At 41.5% G+C, this 15701-nt stretch overlaps 2 protein-coding genes across 2 annotated transcripts; both read left to right on the top strand.

Annotated features, from left to right (window-relative positions):
• The first annotated feature begins 3059 nt into the window (after positions 1–3059).
• Positions 3060–10673, top strand: mybl2a (v-myb avian myeloblastosis viral oncogene homolog-like 2a). The gene is made up of 12 exons (XM_020108378.2): positions 3060–3219; positions 4138–4240; positions 4594–4662; positions 4898–4990; positions 5105–5325; positions 5435–5555; positions 6104–6142; positions 6277–6491; positions 6754–7456; positions 7907–8149; positions 8959–9159; positions 9349–10673. Exons 1-12 carry the CDS (start codon positions 3209–3211, stop codon positions 9979–9981), a joined length of 2652 nt encoding a protein of 883 aa, XP_019963937.2. The 5' UTR covers positions 3060–3208; the 3' UTR covers positions 9982–10673.
• Positions 10674–11447: 774 nt separating this feature from the next.
• nsun5 (NOP2/Sun RNA methyltransferase 5) lies at positions 11448–15529 on the top strand. Its single transcript, XM_020108376.2, has 4 exons — positions 11448–12606; positions 13738–13945; positions 14622–14783; positions 15218–15529. The coding sequence occupies exons 1-4, from the start codon at positions 11682–11684 to the stop codon at positions 15411–15413; spliced, it is 1491 nt and encodes a 496-aa protein (XP_019963935.2). The 5' UTR covers positions 11448–11681; the 3' UTR covers positions 15414–15529.
• The last annotated feature ends 172 nt before the right edge of the window (positions 15530–15701 follow it).

Here is a 15701-nt window from a genome sequence, read left to right as displayed (position 1 = left end):
TACTTTGATTTAACTTTTCCATTTAATATTTAGACATGGGTGCACAACTCAGCTGTTATTATAATAAAGTTATTTGAAACATGATGAGCTTCTAAAACAGAATGCATCTTTCAGGAAAAACTGAGTTCTTGTGAAATAGTGAAAGAAAACATTTTACATGTAGAACATTTATTCAATAAGCTGAATATTCATACAACATTGCACATTAACTCAGTTATAACTAGAAATGCCGTCAGTCCAACAGTATATAGCAGTGCATCACTGCATTAACAATACTAATCACATATAGTAAGGAGTACTTGAGTAGAGCCTTTTGTTACTTAAAGCGCATTCTGCTGATAATACTTGAATTTACTTGTGATTTTAAACCTTGGACTTCAGATACTGTGTGTTTGTGGACTCAAACCTGTCAGACCACTTGAGTAGGTGATAACATTACTGCAGCTCTGTTGGCAACAATCACAGGAGCTCCTCTTCCCTCCTGTAACACAGTGGTATCTCAACCGTGACATACTGATGGTTTGGTATACACAGTGTGTGTGTGTGTCCAAAGGTGTCAGTAAACTGTATTCATCTGTGAACACTACAAACACTTCACAGTGGAACTGCTGAACCCACAATAAACAAATGAAACACTCTGTAGATAAAAGCATTGTTAGTTTTATTTCACAGTGATGTACACCATTTGTGTTTTTATTTCCATGTGACATCGTTTCAGATATTTTTCTCCTCAACTTAAAAGCACACCTCTCATTTCTGGTAAACTATCTATTGGCACTACTATGTGCACTGTTTAGTCTTATGAATTGAATAAAGTTACTGACAAAGTGGTACTACGGTGGCCCTGAGGGTCAAAACACAACTGCATTACAGAAAATTGTCACACAACACACGTCACGTCTCGGAGGCAGCGGTGTCTGAAGTGGACTTTTGTCGCTAGTTCAATGCCCAAACCTGTCTGGTGGTTGCACTGACAGCATCCAGGTGTGAACATGTGCAACTGTGTGAGGAACATGTCATCACTGAAACTTCCCTGATTTAAAAAAAAACTCCAGATCATTCATATCAAAGGAAATTATGCTAATTCCAGATATAATAGATATAAATAGTACATGTGTAAAGTAACAGTTGTTATTTTAAATGATGTGTGATCATCAGGTCCTGAGGGTTCTGTGGAAGAAGGAAGGTAGTCAGGTGAAAAGATATGACTTTAAAAGCAGCTCATAATCTACATTTTTGTAGAATTGCCCCACTTAGTGGTAGACAAGTGAAATACAACACATTATTAATGGCCTTGACCTGCTGATGGAACAATATACGCAAAATAAACACAAGCCGCAGCCAAGGTTAGTAACATGACAGGTAACAGCTTTACACAGGCTGTGTTAGTGGTAAACATTCAAAATATGGTCTGAAGATAAACGTGTACATTTGGTCAGAGACACACTGGTGCAAGTTACCGTAGTAACTGTGAGGAACTGACAGTTGCTTGGCAACGCTGAGAGCAGAGCAAAGGGATGAGATTGAAACGGGCAAAGTGAACAAGGCTGTGCAACTTACTTAACCTCAAAACACACACACACACACATGACCAGGCAAACATAATTCACTTTGAATTCTGCAACGAGGCCTTACATGCATCTTTGTGGCTCCAAACTGTTTTAAGTGAGACTCAGTGAATGGAGATGAAAATATTTTACACATATTACATACTTTGTTATGAAAGAGAGCAGCCTACATGTGTATGTGTGTCATTTAGATAAAGGGAGAGCTCTGAGATATATCGTTTTGGAGAATTGGGGAATTTGGGGGCATTGTTTTTTTACCAATCAGTCAGACACTAAAAAATGCCTAAAGACAGAAATATTTTGTAGTTGGTGTAATCTCATATTATGCCAAATCAATATATTGATCTTTATTCAATTGTGGATTGGATCTGGAAAATGAGACAAACTTTGTTTCCAATCTTTGTGTGAGAGGAGGCCCAGAGTCTTACAGTGCTTCTTGTTTTAAGTTGTCACTTTCAACTCTTCATACAACTACAACTGCTCATAGAAATTCAGTTTAGCAACAAGGCAGCAATTCCACCGCAATTTTATTAGAAACTTCACTCATGCTTTACCATTATTGTCTATCAATGTTTGCAAGAGACCATGTTCTTTTTCTAAACTTTTTTATAAGAGTAGATCTTTCGTTGATGTAAGAAAGAGAAGACGAGAACTGTCGAATTCGTTTATCCCGAGATATGAGAAGAGTCAATCCGTGTACAATCTGTGTGTAATCAATGAACATTTATTACCAAACAATGAAAAGTCATTTCATAGCTATGGGCATCCTCACACAATCTGGCTGTAAGCCACCCTGAGTTGTGAAAAGTCGCTGTACATTTGGTATCACACAGTTTTTGTAACATGAGCATAAACGTGATTGGTCAATATGGGCGGGGAATAGCCACGGTTTAGCACTAGCTGCTCATTGCTTGGTCCCTCCTTTGGCGATGTGGTACCATCTTTACCTTGAACCTCGTGTCTCCATCTCTACCTAACTCCAGTTATGTTTTTATCTCCTCTTGCAAGTCATGCACAGTGCATCATCTTTGGTTTCAACACAATAACAACTCCTGATATGGTTTTGGTCAATGTGGGAGAAGGAAGAGCTCCTCCTGACCTTTACAGCAAAATGTGTGTGCTTATCTTCCATTCAAGACTACACCTGGTCTGACATTATTTACTGTCCTTCAGAACCTGGGGCAGATGCTGGTAACTTTCCTGGACGTGTCCTGCAACTCCTTCTGAGCACACTGCAATCATGTTCGTGTGTTATTGCTCCAAACAATGGTCATGCTAAAACTAGGGCAACTAAAGCTGTGGACAAGAGATGGAACATGGTGTACACAGTGTTTAACGACTTAAAAGTAATATCCTCCACAGGACACAGAGTGAAGTCTCAAGCATCTGAGCAACCGCAGCTGTTCCGTTTCCGGAGTCAGTGGAGCGGCCGTGGTGTTCTTGAACGCACCCCTCCGTTCTCCCGCGAACTCTCCGCACTCACGCGGAGCCGCGACTTCCTGTTTGTGTGTCGTAGTAACACACGTTTTCATTGAGAGTGTGTGGCGGCGGCATCTCCCACGTATGTGTGGACAGAAGTGGACTGTGCAGCAGCAGCAGCGGTGTGGAGGAGACCAGAGACCAGAGACAACACAGAGGACATGTCGCGCGGGTGAGTGAGGGAACGTGTCTCTCAGCTTTGTGTTGTCTGAGGGAATGAGACGTGAGTGTCCTCGGGGAGGACATGTCCTCCGCCTGTGGTGTTTTCAAGTCAAACATAGTTGTAGTTGCCTGAGAAGAGGTCGCTCTGCTGTGGAGATCGTGTGGGATCGACGGTGTCTCCTCTTCTCTGGTGCTGCTCTGTTGTGTCATGGCAGCACGCTGGAAAAGTTCAACCAACATTTGAAGTCAATGCAGGAATTTCTTTACTCTCCCGGAAAACTCTTGTGTTCTAGTCTGCTTTTTTTTAAATGATCGATAACTTTCTCCTACAAAACTGTGGCGAAGTTGCAGCCTAATGGAGAAGGTAAATATTGTACTTTGTCATTAATATTTTGAAAATATATAAATAAATTAACAACGGAAGTAACTTCTCTGTGTCAGCTCGCTGCTGTGGAGCGCAACCAGAAACTGTAATACAAAGCGATTGAGCTCAATGTGCATGCTTGGTTTATTCCCACAGTATCTGCTTAGTATTTAAAGTAATCCAAAATACTGTGCATCACAGAGACGGTTGACCTAATACACAACAACATGTGTCTGAGGTTGTGGCACACGATAATGAAATAGTAAATACTCATGGAAACTCTGAGTTGGATGAGTACTTATAAATGAATATCCAAGTTAAAGGTTCAGTGTGTAGAATTAAGTGACATCTAGTGGTGAAGTTGCGTGTTGCAGCTGAATACCCTGGTCAAAATAACAGCAATATTATTATCAACCATATAATGTGTCGATCTCTCAATGTACACTGTCTACATTTTGCTGAGATGTCTAATGTTTTTTCCAATGTGTTTTCTCACTCTTAGTAATTTCTATATTTTCGAAAGCCACTAATATTGTTTTGATTATTCTCTATCTTGGTTCGCAGCATGGAGGAAAACAGCGATAGTAATCCATACATCGACACTGACTCGGACACAGCAGAGAAGACGGATGCTACCAAGTGGAGAGTCAAATGGGCTCAGGAAGAGGTGAGTGAGAGGAAGACATTTAAACATCTTTGTCCTTACAACACTGATATTCATATTTTGGACACTTACTGATTGATGTTATCTGGAGCTACTCACTTAACACAATTACACTGGCCACTAAAATGTGATGCTGCATGCTAGCAGAGGGCAGATTAGTCTTAAGAAAATGAAATGCCACATGTATTTGTTAGCTAATGTTAAATATAACTATACATTCAATAAAAACTACATGGCTATCTTACAATTATCCTAATGTGAAGTCTCTGTGATTTACCCATGTTGTTGTAATGAGTTCCTGATAAAATTTTTTATTGAATTATAGTTCATCTGAACTGATTTCTTCCTCTGTTCAGGATGAAAATCTCAAAATTCTGTTCAGCAAATTTGGGGACGAATGGAAAACCATTGCCACTTTTTTACCCGTAAGTATTCCGAAAAACAAAATCGGTTGAGAAAGAGAATGAATTAATCAGCAATGTGAACTAAAGCTTAATGGAATGGGTGAATCCAGAGAGGTTGGAGCTATGTATCTATAATTTAAAAAAACATTCAATCTCTGAATGCTAACCAATGTCTCCATGTTGAATATTAAAACATAGAATAATGCAACAACCTGCTTTAATATAAAAAAGGGTTAATTTCCTCTTGCCATGACAGGGGCGGACAGAAATCCAGTGTAGGCGCCGCTGGCATCATCATCTCAATCCTGATATAGTGAAAGACAACTGGACCAAAGACGAAGATGAAAAGGTTGAAAAATTACACCGAAAGTCTGATTAGAGATCTAACTTTAAAAGTTTTTAGTTAATATTGTACCATCTCACTTTGTACTTCTGCATTTGCACATGTATTTGCTCTGGACAGCTAGCAGAGCTGGTGAGCATGTACGGCAACAGACAATGGTCTTTTATCGCCAAGTGCTTGAAAAGGCGACTGGGGAAAGATTGTTGTTCGCGCTGGTACAACCACCTTGACCCACTGCTCAGTAAGAACCCCTGGACCAATGAAGAAGACCTCGTCCTCTACAAAGCCCACTCCATTCTTGGAAACAAGTGGACGGAGATCGCCAAGCTGCTGCCTGGAAGGTGGGTTTGTTTGTGGTGAAATTTGACGAGGTCAATGTAAAGCAGCCGCATGGTTGTTTGTGAGTCTATTTTTTTTCAGGGATGAAAGTGATTTTTATTTCTCTTGAAGGACAAACACCTCTGTGAAGAATCACTGGCACTTCAACTTGAAACATAAGGTGGATCTGGGCTTGTTCAAATATGCGGCTGACAGCATTTCCATTGATGTTCAACAGTTTGTGGAAGGAGAGGTATTTTGAGAGGATTTTTTTACATGTACTGTGTAAGACTTGTTGCTTCTCATTTCCCCTTTTAGTTGTTGATTAATCATCACTGGGATGTAGATGTTTATTGGTCACAGTTTGAAAAATGCAAATTCACCCACAAAGCACTTTATTAGGAACACCTGCTTATTCATGTATTTATCCCATCAGCCCGTTGTGTAGCAGCAGATGCATAAAATCATGCAGATACAGATTAGTTAATGTTCACACCAGACATCAGAAGTGAGAAAATCTGGTGTAATTGATGTTACCAGATGCGCTTGTTTGAGTATTTCTTATCTCTGGGGTTTTCAAAAATAAGTTTACTCAAAAGAGAACTGTTAGTTCCTAATAAATTCTTGGTGATTGTATTACACTGCTTGCTTTAAATCATAAAACTGGTATTTTAAGATACTGCAAAGTTATTATGTGAGTGTTTTAAACATTTTGTGGGTTGCTGATCAGACTATGAATGAAACTATAAGATATTTCTGCCCTGAGAGTATTCTGGACTAACATTAGCTGTTGTGTTACAGGTGGACTTTAAGTGTGATGTTGTGTTAGACGCTGAACCAGTAAGTCCTGTTGTGTTTTTTTACCTTGCAAATTAAGAGCTGGTTTTGGATGCATAACTTTTTAGCATTTATTTCCAAAAATATCCCCAGCTGGCAGACGTGGTCTCATTCTCCTTCTTATTGCTCTGCTGCAGGTCAGGCTGAACTCCAAACAGGAGGTGGCCGTTCCACCTCCAGAGGCTGTGGCATCAAGGAGAGAGATCGCCTCTCCGTGTCCCCTCTTGCCCCCCAGCTCGAGTTCCAGTCCCAGTTCCAACTCAGGTGCTCCACCAGCAGCCATGCCAGTGGACCAGAAAAAGTTTGTTAATGCAGCACTGAGGATGATCGCTGAAGACATGCTGCCACTCAGGTGACTTTGAGTGCTTGCTGCTGTTTATTTGTTCCTGTGGGGCAGATTGTGTTCATTTGAAAGTTAAAGAAATAACTTCATCAGTCTGTGTTCCTTGGTCGATGTCACGTGTGTTCCTGGTCTTTTAAGCAACTTTGTTTGTGTATTGAATGACTGCACTAAAGCAGAAAGGCCAGTTATCTGAATGTTTACTAAATGTTGATACGAAACCTGATCACCTCCTCACACACCCACCACATTAATATGTCCTTGTTCCACACAGTTTTGTTGAAGGCGCAGGCTTTAGGAATTTCATCAGTACCATTAGCCCTGAATACAGCAGGCTATCCCAGCGTGCCATGGGCCTGCAGCTTTACAATGATGTGGAAACAACAATCAAACCTAAGCTGATCCGTAACCTTAAAGCCTGCCTTGCAAGCACCAAAGATGGAGAGAAAGCCATTCATGTCACCTATGACCTTTGGGCTGGGAATGAATCCCAACCAGCGGAGGAGCCCGTTGTCGTCGTGCAGCTCCACTTTGTCAGTGATTCCTGGCAGATCTGCCGTCCTATGGTGGCCTTCCGACACCTCAGCCACAAGAACCTCAGTGCCGCCGTGGCCAGAGAGCTCGAAGACGTGCTGCTGAGCTACGGCATATTTCCTCGCAGCATCGGCTACATCCTCACCACCCAGGCCAAAGAAACCTTGACTGAGAACAATTTGTTCTGCGACTACAAACTCACATGCTCAGCCAACAGGGAAGAACCAAATGGGAAGGAGACAGTGACATTTTTGTCAAACCAGATACCAGAAGCCGAGTCCCCATTCTCAGATCAGCACATTGGGACCAGGATCACCTGTGTGGCCAAAACACTGCAGCTAGTGATCAAGGAGGCACTGAAGAATTCCAGAGTGGTGGAGAACCTGCTCTCACAGGTCAACAACATAGTGGCTTTCTTCAGGAGCAGTGCCTACTGGAGTGAGGTAGGAGAAATAGACGAGCAGATTTATTTTCTACTATGTTTTATATATTTTTCTTGACAAGGCACATACTGCCTGTCAGAAAGTATTTTTTATTTTAGAGATTATCAGATTTTACATTTTACAAGAGCTGGCACTACGGTGCCTTCTGCTTTTAATTAAGTTTTAAGTGCATATCAATCTCAGAACATCTCACATTTAAATTTTTCAACAATACATTTTTTGCTAGAATCCTTTATTTATTTACAACATTTAATCCCAGGCACCAGATTTACTAGTAGTTTCTAATGCATTTTCTTTGTTAACTGTCCAATAAATGGTAATACTCCATAATTTATTCCTGATGCTGGGCATATGTTATTCAATTTTTTTATGGCAACAGTGATTCGAAAGGTAATATATATTTCTTGATTTGTTTTAACATCACCATTTTGTGTCATTTCGTTTATTTAGGTTTTGTTGAGGGAGTGCAACGTGTCTCTGTGCCCATCTTCCAGTAGTTGTCACTGGAACTCCATGATGCTGTCTTTACGCCGCATGGTGCAGGAGTCGGCCTGGAGCGCCATCATGATGCTCCTTGCCCAGGCCCGCATAGAGGCCAGCGACACAGCTAGCGCCCCTCCATTGGTCATGGTCAAGAGGGAGCAAGTTATTGATATCCTGAGTCTCCTTGAGCCCTTTGAGGAGGCATTACAGGTAAAAGAGAACGTTAATGAAGCAAAGATACATTGTGAAGGATTTAGTGGCATCAAGTGAAGTTGCATCTTACAACCAACCGTCTAACTTCAAACAGATTAACACTGGCTCAGGTAACTTAAGTTCAAAAGACCCTTTCTAGATCCTGTGTTTGGTTTCTCTGTTCAACATGGCGGCCTCTGTGGAAGAGGACCCACTCTCAAAGGACAGAAACACAAAAATGTTAGTGTCTGGTGATTATACACTTATTAAAATTTAATTATGAGCTTTACCTTACAACCTCTGCTGATTCATCCTCTCAGTCCTAAACACTGGACCTTTTGAAGAAGAGAGAGTTTGTGAGACACGCATTTAAACACATAGGAGAAAAAAAGTCATTTTGCACGCAGTCCACCACACACAACATGAGACGAGAGGTGATGTGCACAGTCGGGACATCGGGGTTGAAGTGACCAGAACGATCAGGATTCCTGATCGATATCATCAATTAGTTAATAAATAAATGTGATCGTTTAGTTTGAAGAGGGCCTGAGACGGGCAGACACACACACACACACACACACACACACACACACACACACACACACACACACACACACACACACACACACACACACACACACCTGCAGACAGGAGGGAACACACTATTGATTTTTATTATTTATTAATTCATTTTTGAGCTTTGGCTCAAGAAAACACTGTTTTCCTTGTGAACCCCTAATACAAATACATCCAAAAGTCTTTGTTATAGAGGTATTGTTTGTAGAAGAGCATGTGCAAACATTTCCCTTTTGCCTCTTATAACTTAGGTCCTGCAAGGAAATGGTGTGACCGTGTCTTTAATCATACCCTCCCTCGTTGGACTGGATAAAACCTTGGAGAGCTGTGTCACCAACTACATCAACTTCAACAAGGCTCTGCGCACAGGCCTCCACAAACACTTTCAATCTCTAATTCACCAGAAGGACATGATACTCGCAGCTGTGCTAGAGCCTAGGATAAAAATGCAGGTACTGAATTAGCAGAGAACGGTTCTGTCCCACATTTTCTATCTAGAGAGCTGATGATTGAACTGAATGCTTAAAAATGCATCTTAATATTGATATTTATCTCAATATATATTTAGCTCTATGTTGTTTATATGGAGTGCATCAATTAAAAAAATATAATATATATATTATATTTTTTTGTTTTTTCAGCCGTTTTCTGATGCCAGACTGGATGACCAGACAGGTTTCCTGACTCCTCCAACAAAGCACCAGGCTCACACCATCATAGAAGCCACATTAGAAAGCATTGCGGTCTCAGCATCTGCCTCTGTGCAAGCAGATAAAGACCAGATGAAAAAGGAGTTGAAAAAAGAGCCGGATGACCAAGAGAAGAACCAAACCAACACAATAATGGAGGCATCAGGTGCCAGCAAAGATGAAAACAGCTGCGATGAAGTCAGTGGAAATGAACTCAAGCGTAAGTCCATCTTCAACTTCCTCCAGCCACCTGCAAAGACCATGAAGATGTCTGAGCTTGATGTGTACCTGGCTGAACCACTTTTGGAGTGCAACTCCAGTCTACTGTTTTGGAAATCTGCTGCTCGGTTTCCTGGGCTGCAGGGCATCGCCAAGAAGCTACTGGCAGTACCGGCCACCTCAAGCGGCTTCGACAGACTCTGGCCAATGGCTGCATCTATTATACGAGCCAAGAGAAACTGCCTGTCACCTCACACCACAGAGAGACTGCTTCTATATAAGAACTCCTTAAAGACAAAGACTGTTAAAAAGCCAAAATGTAAACCAGTGGCCGACTGTCAGAGCTCTGAGTTTGGGCTCAGATGATTGCAAGTAAAAAGCAGCATATTTCTGCTTTCACAAAGCAATTAACCTTTATTGTTAAAACAGAATTTGATAGACTTGTGAAACTGTATTCCCAACTTTGATTGATGCATAAAGACGGATCAGGAGAGGGGAGTGAACAGGGATTTGCGTTATCCAGCTTTTTCAGTTCAAACTGAAATCAGTTCCACTGAAGATCTCATGCTGTCACAAAGGAGGAGATGAAAAAAAAGTTATCTGAATCCTGATGCGTAAATTCTGAAGTTGTCTGTCTCTCACTGGTTATATTTTAAAAAAAAAACCCACACAAATCTACCTTAATACCATCAAAGTAATTGTAAAGGTGCTTAAATCAGATGTGCAAGAACACTGTTTCTCTTGATGGAGAAATGTTCTCTGCTCTCTTCAGCAGGTCAGTCAGAGTTTAACGTTTGTAAAAGTTTTAATTAGTTGTACAGTGTTGGTTCATGACAGTAAACTGAATGAGAATGCACCTTTTTCCTGCTGTTTTTGTAAAGATCTTGTTTGTTTTATTTGTCTTTTACAGTTTGTTCATCTTTCATTTTTATTGGCCGTCGTGTCAATGTGCAGCAATGAATTGTTCTCAAGAATCAAATGCAAATTTCAGTCATCCACATGGAAGTACCCAGGGAATGTTCATATATGATAAAATAAAGACATTTTTCTCTACAGTTTCTTTACTTAATTCATGTCAGTGAAGTTTTCTTTTTTTGTTACAACACCATGTTGGTAAAAATAAAACTAATGCTGCAATCAGCTGGGAATAGTGTCTCCATAAAGAATGAAAGGAGAGCCAGTTAAGTAGTATGAGCAGATTATCCCAAACACAAGATTGAAAAAATAAGAAAAGCATAATTTTAAAATATTTAATACCATTGTGACTCCAGGAATCCAAATCCGGATGAGATATGCTGTAAATCAAAGCATAACCCGGAAATACACATTTGAACATTTCATGAATTATAAATCAATAATTCTTCAATTATTGTGATATTATTGTTGAAGTTTATTTAAAGGGTACCGATTGTGAGTACTGGATGGTGGCCATTCAGTTCTCCCATTCTTTATTTTGGAGAAGAAAACATTTTAAAGGGAGATTATACAAAGTCAATTCATCTGTAATTTTTTTAGATATATTTCTGATAAAAGAATCTTTCCTTTTTTGGTTTTGGTAACACATTCTTCCACAATAAACTCAACTGTTTGAACATTGTCAATTATTTTAATAAGTATTCATATCTAACATAAAATAAAAAGGTAAAAATGTATAAAAATAAAATAATAAAAAAATGAATTAGTTAATTCCTAAATAAATAGAGGTGTGAGAGTACAGTCAAATACATTACACATTGTGTACTGTAGTAGATTTTACTAATAAAGTATTTTTGTTGAGTTGTGATGATTTGTTGACGTCATTCTGTAGTCTTCAGTGATTGGCTGGACAGACCAACTACGTGTAAAACAATGCGCCAGCGGAAACTTCCGCAGCGACGCTCCTGTGCCATGTGCGGAGGGAAAACAACCCATGAGCTGCGTTTATAAAACCCGGAGGAGACGAATAAACCACCTGCCAGCGCCGAGGACTGAGTCAGAGAGCTGCCACGAGGTAAACACCAGGAACTGCCCGACTACAAGTAACCTGCTAACCTGGTTAGCTCGCTAACTGGGGGTTGTTTGTGGCCATGGCTCTGTACGTGAAAGCCGCAGAGATCCTGGAGAAGGCGGAGAAGAAGCAGGGCGCTTTGAAAACTCTGGTGTACGACAGTAAGTTCTCCAACATCAAGCAGCTGTTCGCTCTGGTGTGCGAGACCCAGAAGTTTACCTCCGTCCTGCAGGAGCTCATCGAGTCCACCAAGCTGCTGAAGCAGACCCGGCTGAGGCCGCACCTGGCCCTGGTGCTGGTGTACGACCTGCTGATGGGACAGGGCCTGAAGTGCGGCGGCTCCTGGAAGGTGACCATGATGAAGCACCGCTCCAGGCTGCAGGCGGCGCTGGCCCGCATGAAGGTGAAGAAGAAGGTCAGCAGGAACGAAGACCTGCTCCCGGCCGGTGTCCAGCAGCCCGCCGGGGACCACCTGCCCAGGTACGTGCGTGTGAACACCCTGAAGACCACCGTGGAGGACGTTGTGGACTACCTGAAGAGGGATGGCTTCACCTACCAGGGACGCGCCTCCAGGCTGGAGGACCTCACCCTGAAGCCTAAACACTTTGTGAGGGACATGCACCTTCCAGAGCTTGTGGTCCTCGCTCCTAAATCTGACTTCCATGACCACTTCCTGTACAAGACCGGGCACATCATCCTGCAGGACAAAGCCAGCTGCCTCCCCGCCTATCTCCTCAACCCTCCACCTGGCTGCCATGTCCTAGATGCCTGTGCTGCCCCCGGCAACAAGACCAGCCACCTGGCCGCCATCATGAAGAACAAGGGCAAGCTGTTTGCTTTTGATCTGGACGCCAAGCGACTGGCCACCATGTCGACTCTCCTGCTCCGAGCCGGGGTCACCTGTCAACAGCTGGCAAACCAGGACTTCCTGAAGGTGGACACTGAGGCCGCGCAGTATAAAGATGTTGAGTACATCCTGCTGGATCCCTCCTGCAGTGGATCAGGTACAGTAATCCATCATCCCTGTGTGTTCATGACCCAGGTGTCACCTGCCTGCTGTCTTCACAGGTCTTTGACATCCCAGTGAATCTAAAGCTGCTTCAGACCTGCACTGAATTCTGGACAACATTTTTCCAGACAGTTCCTCAGTAGAATGTCCGGGTGAGCTCACGTGAGAATACAGCAGGAAAATGACTGGAAAATTCACGAGCGAGAGAGAGTTGATGACTTTTCTAACACATAACAAACGTGAAAGTGGAAGAATGTAATAATGTGATAAGTCAAGATGCTGGTGTTGATGTGCTGTAAACAAAACCACTGGGCTTTCTGCAGCAGAATCTATACGTCATGTCTGCCTCCTGCTCGCTCTAACCAGATGTCACCTCTCGCCTGAATGTTCTGGACATTTTCCTGTTGTCGTGAGCACATCTGAGCTCCTGCTGCGTTCTTCATATATGAAAAGCAAACACTCCAGAAAAACACCCTCAAACTTGACATTGCTCTTGGTTTCATCTTAAAAGGGTTTATGGAACCTGTGACTCATATCATCATATGATCACAACCTATATTGAAAAAACACACTTTATATAAACTGTCCTCATCATTTTCTCTCTGCACCATCACCACTACTTCTGGTTACATCCCTGTCTGAGTCCAAAAGTTTAATGTCCTGGATCTGTCCAGCCTGGGTCAGAGTCAGTTCTCTGTGGAGCTTTAAACATTTGTTCTGGAGCATCACAGGAGCAGAGTGGCTCCATCAAACCTACTTACATGTTATTGCCGGTGGTGGAAAGTAAATAGTAGATTTAAGTAAAATTTTGAGGTACATGAATTTTTAATTTGACTAAAAATTGTATTTTATTTTGTTCTACTCTGCATTTCATAATATTGTGATCTTTGCCTGACTTTGCTTGACAGAGATATTTACAGGTTACTCTACAGATGATTTTACATTGAACACAAAATTACTGAAATACATCTGTTCGAGGTTAATCCAGTGGTTCAATTCATTTTTGGCTTCATGGCGTCTTTAAAAAACCGTGTGTAGTCATATTTTAGTATTTTTACCATTAACAGTTACAACAAAAAGACATATCATGTTAAAATGGAAATATTAATGATGGTATAATCTGCAGGTATGGTGTGCCTCCGGGACAGCACCTCTGCCGACCAGGAGAAGGATCAGGCTCGCCTGGCCTCCTTGGCCTCCTTCCAGCTGCGGTGCCTGAACCACGCTCTCAGGTTCCCCCGCCTGAAACGCCTGGTCTACTCCACCTGCTCCATCCACAGCCAGGAGAATGAGGACGTCATAAGATCCTGTCTGCAGCAGAACCCCAGCTTCAGGTAGCAACACTGAATCCAAATCGAAATATTCATACTGCCATATTCACTTTTGACCTGTCTATGTCATGTGACTTGGCATCATTCCTTCAATTTGTATTGAGGCTGTTTTCTACAGAGTAGTTCAGTATTAAATGTCAGTGCTCTGTCCACCCTGTGTTAGAGAAACACTCTATTTGTTACTCAAAGTTTTCTCAAAGTTTGGTCAAATTCAGAGCTTCACTTTTTGGTCACTTGATGTGAACATTTTACTGATACATTGCATTTTGTTAGCGTAATAAATTGGGCTGGAATAATTATTTCTGTAATGTATTTTGGATCTCCAGCAGTGCTTGTTAAAAGACTTTGTCATGAGAATCTAGAAGTAGAGATGTTACAATGACCAACCGATACTCGATATAAGACAATATGCAAGGACCAAGAATTGGAAAGGGACAAATGGTATCAGAACATCTCTGTTTAAGTCTCATTGTTGTTCTAAAGAAAGGAAAGTCAGGAGATATGGTACGTTGGCCAGATATTTGCCTGTAGTACTTTTCACAAACCTGCCAGTATGATGGTTTCCCATTTATATTTAGTTTATTCCCTTCTGTGTTTTACTGAAATGCAGCAAGAGCTTGGAATCTGGAACATCACTATTGCTTGAATGTGTGACGTATATGTGTTGTTTTTCCTCCAGGTTGGTTCCTCTGTTGGCTCAGTGGCCTGAACGAGGCCTGGAGCCCTTTACTCAGTGTCTGCGTGCCAGCACCGCCACAACCCGCACACATGGCTTTTTTGTGGCGCTGCTGGAGAAACACAGTGAGGCTGCGAATATAAATCAGGAAGCTGTTCAGTTCAGGTAAATACTGAGGTATCATGTAAAGTCCTTCTTATATAATGTTATAAATGCTGTAGGGTTTATATTTCTGGGCGATACTCCATCAGCAATTTCATGGATATTGATTTTGCAACCTAGTTATTTAGGATTCCTAAAAAAGTCTATGTATAGATGTAATACATATGGAGGTACGGAGGATGTTTAACCCGTAATTGATTGACCTCAGATTCATAAAATGTTTTTCTATTCTCATAAAGAAAAGTGTGAAACAGCCTTCACTTCGAGGCAAAATCAGTCTTCAAACTTAAAAAAAATTATAATGTGACAATTATCATAATAATTATATATATACACTATATATCGACTGATGTGGACATTTTTCTCTTGATGGCCACATCACTGAGAGGCAGTACAATCTGTTAGTAATCTGTCTTTGGCTGTCTGCTCCATCACAGCAGCCCTGAGGCAACAACTACACACAGTCCACCACCCTGTGAGGAGAGACCAGAAGATTCAGAATCAGAGGACGAACAGACACCTGCAGCAGACGTGACGCCCTGCGCACAGACTGACAGTACACCAAGCAAGAAGAGGAAGAGGACGAAGAAGAAGAAGAAGAAGACGGCCGCAGCAGCAGTGGTGGCAGAGTGATGATAAGAAGAAAAGGACTTGCACATTATTTTACCAGGAGCAATTGTTTGCAAATATTAATTTCCAATAGATACATGTGTGTAATGTGAATGAGAAGTAAATAATATTTTACTGTATCACGTGTCTGCGCCTCATTATTGTTGAAGTCTCTGGTTTCTTTCTTTGTATTTTTACAGGTTGAGTTTTTTTTGTTTCTGCAGAGAAGTAACAGGTATCATGTGGGAGGGGCCAGATAACCAGGAGAGAAATTATTTAGTCCTCCCTCAACGGGGACATTTGAGATGTTAA

The sequence above is a fragment of the Paralichthys olivaceus genome, chromosome 6, assembly GCF_024713975.1.
Source record: "Paralichthys olivaceus isolate ysfri-2021 chromosome 6, ASM2471397v2, whole genome shotgun sequence".
NCBI classification, from domain to species: domain Eukaryota; kingdom Metazoa; phylum Chordata; class Actinopteri; order Pleuronectiformes; family Paralichthyidae; genus Paralichthys; species Paralichthys olivaceus.
This window is presented reverse-complemented; position numbering and strand designations above follow the sequence as displayed.

Coding starts and splice junctions, on each gene's coding strand:
- mybl2a (XM_020108378.2), top strand. Junction 4,991..5,104: donor CCAAAGACGAAGATGAAAAG/GTTGAAAAATTA, acceptor TGCTCTGGACAG/CTAGCAGAGCTGGTGAGCAT. Junction 6,492..6,753: donor GAAGACATGCTGCCACTCAG/GTGACTTTGAGT, acceptor TGTTCCACACAG/TTTTGTTGAAGGCGCAGGCT.
- nsun5 (XM_020108376.2), top strand. CDS start 11,682: ATGGCTCTGTACGTGAAAGCCGCAGAGATCCTGGAGAAGGCGGAGAAG. Junction 13,946..14,621: donor CAGCAGAACCCCAGCTTCAG/GTAGCAACACTG, acceptor TTTTTCCTCCAG/GTTGGTTCCTCTGTTGGCTC. Junction 14,784..15,217: donor CAGGAAGCTGTTCAGTTCAG/GTAAATACTGAG, acceptor GCTCCATCACAG/CAGCCCTGAGGCAACAACTA.